The 9400-nt window shown below is 41.8% G+C and overlaps 1 protein-coding gene across 1 annotated transcript; it reads left to right on the top strand.

The window, feature by feature from the left end:
• Nucleotides 1–618: 618 nt before the first annotated feature.
• On the top strand, nt 619–8428 carry eva1bb (eva-1 homolog Bb (C. elegans)). The gene is made up of 3 exons (XM_050033897.1): nt 619–1089; nt 6922–7068; nt 7332–8428. Exons 2-3 carry the CDS (start codon nt 7002–7004, stop codon nt 7763–7765), a joined length of 501 nt encoding a protein of 166 aa, XP_049889854.1. The 5' UTR covers nt 619–1089; nt 6922–7001; the 3' UTR covers nt 7766–8428.
• Nucleotides 8429–9400: the final 972 nt, after the last annotated feature.

Genomic DNA, 9400 nt, shown 5'->3' with positions numbered 1-9400 from the left:
GATGCCATTACTCCACTGTATCTTTACATACCAAATAGTTTGCTGCCACATTAATGCTCTAAATATTNCAGGATGGTGGGCGCTATGCTTCCATGACAGCACCGGAGCGCAGTGCAGAGTGGTGGCCATGACCAAGCCAGTGGGATTCACACATAGGACTCACCGCGTGCCACATCAAAGCACAGAGAAGCTTGGATAACAACACACAGAGGAAGCGTGATTTCATTCTCTGCTCAGGATGCCATTACTCCACTGTATCTTTACATACCAAATAGTTTGCTGCCACATTAATGCTCTAAATATTATAAAGAGCTCCTTTGATTACAGTACAGGAGTAAATGTATTTAGTTACTCTCCACCTCTGGACTCCACCACACAGCAGCACCTACTGGTTCCACTATTTGCTTAATAAACTCATTAGAGACACAAAAATCACTGCTGAGTTCTTTTTATCCCTCTCCATCGACGCTGAGATTAAAATACAAAGAGCTCAATTAATCCACGAGCCCCCGACAGCACCGCGGCCCTGTGCCCATGGCAGCCGACTAGCTATTTCCTGTCCCACCCTCTTGGCTTAACAGTGAACAGACCTCACTGTGGTGTGTTTGTGGCCAGCAGAGGAGAGATCACCTCCCTCTGGTCAGCAGTGTGGCTTAAATCTGCACAGAGGCAGAGTAACTCCAGTAAAAGATGACTTCTACAGAAGTGAGAACTCTGTAGTGAGTGACTTTGGAGGCTTTTATTTTGCAGTCAGATGCCAGCGGTTCATGCATGAGGTTTGGTTATCTCTCAGGAAGAGGAAACACCTCCTTCTCAACACATGTGAGGACTGTTTCTGGCTGGTCCTCCTCCTCTAAAGGATGACAGGGAGTGGATCATAGTAGAGGGCTGCTCCCTCTCCAGCAGCTACATCAGCTCTTCTGTCACGAACACTGAGTGACCAACAACCTCTCACTGCTCCTCCGACCAAATTATGGGATCATATTTAAGTGATGGCTGACAAGCCAGGTCCAAATTTGGATCTTACGTCTTTGTTTTTTCAGTGGAAACTTTGTCAGTCAATCTGAGCAGCTCTCATCCAAGACCAAGGTGAGTGATACCTTAAGATGATGCTTATCTTTCACTCTTTTTCTTCTATTTTATTTAATTTTCATGTAAATCAAGCGATTATTGCACAGAATAGGGGCCTTTATGTTATGAAAACTATCACAGACACTGATTTTTTAACATTTTGACATTTATAAAAGGATCTTCCCAAATATACTACTCTGTTGTCAGGCAATAAACAAGGCAACAAACTAGTTTATTAGTAGGGCCTGCACCATGTTCTTTTCAACCACAGACCATAAAATCCTTTATAGCTGCAGAAGCTACAACGTGCCAAAAATCATCAACACTTTGAATATAAATTCCAAAATGTTTCATGGATTTTTATACTTAACTGAGGACACTTTTTTACAGTTTTTACTGCGCTAAATGAAAGTTTTTTGACTGCAACTCCCCGTCTCAGACAGTAAACATTTGGTGGGCTACTGTAAAATAACAAGTCGTATTTTCAATGGTTTCAGGTTTCATCTTTTGACTTAAATGGGATTATCTGAGCAGGAAGTGTGGGAGGGTTGAACAGGAGTGCATTTTATGGGGTTACATAAACAGCTACAGCTGCCGGGCTTTGCATGTGTATAGTTAAGAGGAGAAGTTATTGGACTTGTCTGGAAATGTTAGGTGTTAAATCTGTCTGCCCCAGACTGCGGCTGTATAAAATGGACATTTGTCTCCCCCTGGTATTTGAATTGTGCTCCCGGCTCAAGGGAAACTTCACCACAAACGGTTGCCTCAGGCTGTCATGAAGCTGTGTGGAGCTCTTATCCTTTCTGTTTATAATTGAGTCCTAAAAATCATCTTTTCTTAAAACAAGAGAAAGAAAATCTGCCAGGGCAATGTGATAATTTCAACCTTTTTTTCCAAAAGGAGTTTCAAGAAGTTCCCAGAAATAAGTCTCTGAAGCTTAAAACACGAATTAAACTTGATTTTGCATTAAAACAAAGTGACTCATATTGGAAACAAATAGAAAATATTTGCACTACAATACCATTTTTTTTAAAAACACAGGAGCTTGCAGTCTTACGAAGATTTAGCTGGTAAGATCGATACCTCTAAATGTAAAGCTACAGCTTGCATCCAGTTAGCATAACTTAGCACAAAGACTGGAAACAAGGGGAAACAGCTTGCCTGGCTCTGTCCAACAATAACAAAACACCTCTAAAACTCATTAGTTAGCATGTTGTATCTTGTTTGTTCAATCCTTACAAAAACTGAAGTGTAAAAACAGTATTTTGAAGTTCTAGTGAGGTTATGTCCCAAACTAGTTCTTGGTCAAGAGCAACTGCATGGTACATAACCCCCCTGTAAAACAGCAAATTATTGTATACTTCGATTTAAGACAAATGTGATACAACGTGTTGAAGCTGGAGTAGGCAGAGATATGGAAATCTGAAAATACTGCGACTGTCCTCTGTCCTAAGCCCCTCCCACTAGACCACCACGGGCAGATGCATGTGGTTCATACAGTAACCCAGTGTTGCCAATACATTGATTTATTTGATCTTATTTCATTGTACAGTTGCACACAGCAAGACAAGAATTAGCTAGCCAGCCTCCGATGGTCTCTCTGCCCTCGATCCCTGCCACTGTGAGCAGCAGGAGGGCTGGCAGCAGCTCTGGAGACAGACGTTGGGTCAGCAGCTGTAGCGGCTCAAATTCAGCCAACACAGCAGGCTGGTGGCCAGCGGCAGCGCCGGGTCAAACCTGTGTAACCGCAGCAAAATAAAGTTCACTGATCCAACGGGGAGTTTGGGTTTTCCGGTTTACTGGAGCTGGGGTTAGCACCAGCTCAATTTCGTTTGCTGAAGCTGCTGCCCCCTCTCAGCGAGGTGGTCGGTAGCGGTGGGAAAAGAGGTGAAGGACACACTGCGATTCAGGGCTCCAGCTGACATTAACTATATAAATGTACACTCGAAGTCGCAACCGTGAGCCTTTTGCTCTTGTTAGCAGAAGGCTAAACTATTAGCAAAATTTTCCCGTCATCTCTGAAACACTTGGCCAATTCTATCTGTCTTCATTTTTTGCATTTTGTTCCCAATACTGGAATAGCAACTTTCTCTGCAGGACTCTGGCATTGAATCAGTCTTTTACTGAAAGAATGTGCACGTGCATCTGCATTTGTATAACAGCCAATAGGAACACCCACCCACAAAAAGGTAGATTTTCTGAAGCCTGAAAACAGAGCCAAGAGGAAGTCCAGAAGTCAAGTTTTCTCTCAGACCGGTCAAATTACAATATGCTCAAATTTTATTATGGGATTTTTGCCCAGTGAAGCCAGAATAAAACTGCCTATCCCAGCTTTAATAGGGAGCTTTATATGTGGTGGCAGGTGGATTTGTTACTGTTGGATGGAGCCAGGTGAGCTGTTTGCCCCTGTTTCCAGTCTTTATGCTAAAGCTAAGCTAACTGGCTACTGGCTGTAGCTTCATATTTAGCCTAAAAAACATGAGAGTACTATCAATTATCCAACTCTCCATAACAAAGCAAATGCATCCCCGAAATGTTGACCTGTTCCTTTCAAGGCTCAAATTACAGGAAACAGAACTTGATAAGAATCTGTGGTGTCATAACTGCTGTGTTTGATAAACAGTGCTATCACTGGGCATGTAGAGGGACAGAGTGTAAAGGCCAGTCTTTAATTAAAACAAACATTGTTTGACTTTACGTGAGCTGAAGCGGAAACTAAATTGCCCACTTATGTTGTTAAGGTCTGGGGGCCACAAATTGTGGGTGCAGATGGAGTCATGCTTCTTCGGTCTGTGAGTTAAATGCTGAACAGAAAGCAACGTTGATTGAGACCCACCGGTTCCCATGAGTCAGCGGCCACCATGGCAACTACCACTACTATAATTGCCCTCTTTGAAAAAATAAAAATAAAGCGCTTGAGAGTGCATGGGGTCTGCCAAGAGTCACCAGGATAAAAATCAGGGTGGGAGACTGACTCAAGCCCCCCAAATGGCAGCGATGGGAGCAGGGCATGATTTCGTGCTCCCTGGAGAAAAAAAGCACCAGAAAGAAAAACATTCAGCTCCCACGCACATTGTTGTTGTAATGACAGGGAATGTGAGGGGGTGGGAAATATCAGTCATCATGTTTACATCAAGCTTTACTGTTACTGTGGGACCGTCTGTGACTCCACTTTAACCTGATCTAACCCTCAGACTCTTACTCTCAAAGGATCGGTTCACCCAAATTACAAAAGATACATTTTGGGGGCTATTTTTGTGGTAGAAAGTAGTTCCCGTGAGGTCTGTGGGTTATCTAGAGTAACCATGAAAGACATTTTACTGTTGAATTTTTAGCTCGCAGCGTGGCTTTAGGGAAGGCAGTGGTCCAGACTGAAATATCTCAACAGCTATTGGATGGATTACCACAAAATGTGGTTCAGACATTCTTGTTTTTACCAGAAGAGGAATATTGAATTTCCCTGACTTTTCCTGTGGCACCATCTGCAGGTAAACAGATTAAATTATCCCAAAAAATATCTCAACGTGTATGTCTGGATTGGCACAAAATTTGTGCGGACATACGTGGCTAACAGAGGATGTATCCTGATGACTTTAGTGATCCTGTATTTCAATCAATCAATCAATCAATCAATCAATTTTATTTATAAAGCCCAATATCACAAATCACAGTTTGCCTCACAGGGCTTTACATCATACGACATCCCTCTGTCCTTAGGACCCTCACAGCGGATAAGGAAAAACTCCCCCAAAAAAAAACCTTTAACGGGGGAAAAAATGGTTTCCTTTCCTTTCCTGTTTCCTTTGACATAAGTTCACACTACATGACTTTCAAAGTTGTCAGATAGCTGTACTGTTCTTGGTTCTCAACTTGTGTTGTAGTCGGGAGTCTTGAAGTCGCACACACTACAAGATCTTTCACCAGCTGGAATCGCCGATGAGTATGTCATGTGATGCGCAGATCGACCAACAACCCAGGGGTGCTTCCTAAAAAACTTTGAGGTCAAAATGTGGGGAAAGCAGCATACCGAAAAAGTTAATAGGTTAATAATCGACAGAAACATTGTGTGCAATAGTCCACCTTCCACCATCTCTTCCCCTCTCTCCATCATTTTCTCTCGATGTAGCTCAGCTTGTTTTTGTCCTTAGCCCATGTCTTGTGCTCTCATTGGCTGTAGCTTGCTGACAAAGTCCCCAACAGGTCCAGATATTTAGCATGCTAGATATCTGGGGAGTATCTTTCAGCAGTTGTATCTTTGAGCACACATCGTGCTCAAGTGCTAATTTGTAATTGCCAAGTCGGTGCTGATTTGCCTCTGATCTGGGGCTGCTGGGGAGCTCCAGTAACTGTCTGGGAATGGAAAATCAGGACTAAAGTCGTGTTGTGTGAACTTGGCATTGACGCAACCAAAAATTTATTTTGTCCAATAACTGCAAAACTCATGACATCCCCATCATCCTCAGCTGTCCTCTGCGTTCAGTGCTAATGAGCAAACATTATCATGCTAACACGTTAAACTAAGATGGTGAACTTGCTAAACATCAACACAAGCATTGTTTGCAGGTAGTATACAATAAATCGACATTTGCTTCTTTTTTTTTTTACACTGTTTTTATACCAACTGGAAAATCAGTCAAACTGTGAGTTTGAAATGACACAGTCAATAAAATCACGCAAATTGAAACCAAAATGTTTTTGTTTCCAAAGATTTAATTGTTATTTTTTGTGTTCTAAAAATGTCCCTAGAGCTGTTTCACCACCATCTTCATTTAGTTTAAATTTTTTGCAGCTGTGACAAGCTTGTCTGCCTCCTTAGTGCATTGCATTGTGGGACAATAGGGCGCATCAACAGCGCACACAAAAATCAGGCTTTTTTTTAGCAGGCATATTGAATTTTATGAGTCCACTTATTTTGGCACGTACTATCCAAAACCTGCTTAGATTTAGTGTGTAGCGTGCGTAGTGGGTAGCAATGGCCCTTTCCCTTATTCCTGCCCCTTACATGTAGCGCCCTTGCTCGGACCACACCCATTCTTATACTTGACCTTGGCAAAGTATTCAAAAGCTTGTGAGTCTGTGTGTGTGCCATCATGGCAAAATGTGGTCCTGGAGACAGCTACTGTAGCGGAAACTACCACAGAGGAGCTTATGACTACTTTGCCACATGTTTATATGTCTGTCTGTCGGTCTGTGGACAGATTTTGTCAACGCAATGTTGTCTAAACCATGCAAGATGCAGTCATGCAGCCATACAGGTGTGTTGGTGAGATCAAGTTAAAGGTAGAGTTCAAAGATGGGTTTGGTCAGCACAAGCAGACTGGAAGTAGGAGGGTAGGAGATAGGAAAGAGGCCACTGGCCCCCCGCTTTATGCCTCCGGCCCACATCCATTTTAAGCTGTGGATTGCTGTATTGCAGCTGGAGTGATCCCATCACATGATGGTCTCTAGTGACATTTTTTTTAGCTGGAGTTTTCAAGTGAACATGTGAAATTTGTTCTGTCAGTTTTTCTGTGGGAAAAAAGAACAACAACAACAAAAAAAAAGCCGGAAAAGAGCCTCCTCAGGCACTGATGTCATAAATATAAACATCCTTATTAGACAGAGAGGGCCCCATGTTGCTGTCCTCGCCACAGGCCCGACTGTAAAACACTTATGAGGAACACAATGTCCTTGTCTGCTGACCTCTGACACCAGTTTAGATAACAGGAATGATGGGAGGGGAACACACTTTGTCAGGCTTTTAAATGAGCTCACACTTCCCCAGTGGGTTTAAAAGTGACACTATCTTATGTATATCAGACTGAAACATTAAAGCATGTACTAATTGTTTGTTTGTTTGTTTTGTGACAGGATCTGCCGTTGGTGTTGGAGTTCCGTTTGTAAAACAAAATCCTGGAGATGGTAGATATTTGAACCCACAGTGAACCAGGATGGAGCCTGTTAAGAGAGACATGGAGCTGCTCAGTAACAGCATGGCGACCTACGCTCACATCAAAGGTAAAAACCTCAGTGTGTCAACAACCATGATTGTCAGCCTGGGGCTCTCTCTTGATTTTTGCTGGCAAATGAGCAGGGAGATCTGGGTGCTGGTAAGATGGAGGGAAATTTGCTCTAGTACATTTACACATACTACCCACACTGGTGAGATACAAAGCTAGTTGAAAATCAGCAAAGTATCCTTTTAAGTACACTATTTGAGTAACTGTACTTAGTACTTCCTGTAGCTGAGGTCGAACTCATCCATTTCTCTGCCCTCACAGCCAATCCAGAGAGCTTCGCCCTCTACTTCATGATGGGCGTTTGTCTGGGCCTCCTCATGGCACTGTGCCTCCTGGTGGCCGGCATTGCCTGCAGGACTCGCCGCCACAGCAGACCACCCCCTTCCCCTGAGAGGAGACAGCTAAAGGAGTCCAGCGAGGAAGAGGAGGATGGGGAGGAGGATGAGGAGAGCATTGCAGAGGAAGATGGGGAGGAGACGGAGATCCCCAAAGTGACAATAGGGCCCATGAGTGATCGCAGCAGCCAGTCCAACGGGACTCTGAGGAGTGTAAATGTGTTCGCGTCAGCTGAGGAGCTGGAGAAGGCTCGACGACTGGAGGAGAGGGAAAGAATCGTCAGGGAGATCTGGAGGAACGGACAGCCCGACATCCTGGTCACAGGGACGGGGACTATTGGACGAGTGCATTACCACTAACAAAGACTTTGACTGTGCCCTAAAGATCCACCCCACAAACTGCAGAGGACAGGACACTCACAGATGTTTTGATTTGTATGATAACCTACAGTGTTTGATATTAAAATAAGTGACTGGGGTGGTGAGAGGGATTGAACCTTATATTTCACTTTGTCAAAACCAAAGCCCTCCTCTTGAATTACAGTGTTAAATTATTCAAGGAATTTAATCAGTACCCCAATTTAACCCTTAAAATCTTAATAGAACTTCTGACCTGCACAACCAATGACCACATTAAAGGAATATTTCACCCTTCAAATGACTATTTGTATAACATTTACTCATCCCATGCTAATGTTGAATTTGCAAAGAAATCGTTTTTTTCTCACATGCCTCCACGCTGAACGAAGAATCCAAAAATGGAAAAAAAATCTTTAAGAATTCAAGTCATAAGTGGCCGTGGTCTACAACAGCAAAACTATATCAAAACATCTGCTTACAAACTGTTACAAAACTCTTGCAGTACAACACTACAAGTCTCATTTATCCAGTCGTATGTTAGGGGGGATAATAACAGTTTTCCTGTTGTTGTTATACTCGGCCCCCAATGGTTTCAATTCATCAAGAATTTTATGCGTTTTTGGATTCTTCATCCACCAAGGAGGCGTGTGAGAAAAATTAAAATTTCTTTACAAATTCACAGAAACACAGCATGAGTAAATTATAGGAGATGAAGTATTTCTTTTGCATATGGCAAAGTGCAAATGTGTTTTTTAAAAAAAATGCAAATTTAGGAAAAGAAGACGAAACCAAAAATACCCTTCCCTGTTTTCTGAGCCCCTCTCCCCCCTAATAACTGTGGTACAGTTCCTAAGTCAATAAGATATTATGAAATAAGTGATCATATAAATAGATACAGACATGTAATACATTCATATTTTCAAATCCAATACATTTTTTAGAATTCAGTTAACATCTTTATTGATCAAGAAAAACCTGCATTATCTTTATGAAATAAAAAGAGAGACTCTGGGGGATTTTTTTTTTCTTTTTTAAATCAACACTGGTGGAACACTGCTTTAATTTTCATCAATAAACTCTCAGCAGGATAACAAAAACATAATCTGTGAATGAGCTGGTTTAAAAAAAACTTTAATCGTATTATTTCACAGTGAAATGTATTGTGTCTGTGTTCATTTATATGATTACTTTTTTTTTCTTTACTTTAGTAGTCCCCCATACATTTTGTTTTAGCATGCTTGTGACACAAAACATATATTGTATGCAGCATATTTGGCTTCATCTATTTTACCATATCTTTGCAATGTGAATAATTAAAAGTGTAACCACTTTTTGAGTCAACAACAGAACATGTATATCATTGGATGAAGTGGTGTCCATCTGTGGTTATTTATGTGTCAAACAATGTTTATTTGATTTATTAGCAATAATTAGATGAGAAAATCACTTTTCATGTTCATGTTTCATGTTTTTAAGCTAAGTATGTAGCATTAGCTGGAGCTGAGAGACAGTTAGCTAAATTAGCTTAGCATAAAGACTGGAAACAGGTAGAAACTGCTAGCCTAGCTTTGTCCAACAGGGTTAATAAATCCACCTACAAGCACATTCAAGTGGAAAAAGGACAACTTGTGGTGT

The sequence above is a fragment of the Epinephelus moara genome, chromosome 22 (genome assembly GCF_006386435.1).
Source record: "Epinephelus moara isolate mb chromosome 22, YSFRI_EMoa_1.0, whole genome shotgun sequence".
Taxonomy (NCBI): Eukaryota; Metazoa; Chordata; class Actinopteri; order Perciformes; family Serranidae; genus Epinephelus; species Epinephelus moara.
The sequence above is the reverse complement of the archived record's forward strand: the minus strand, read 5'-3'. Positions and strand labels throughout refer to the sequence as shown.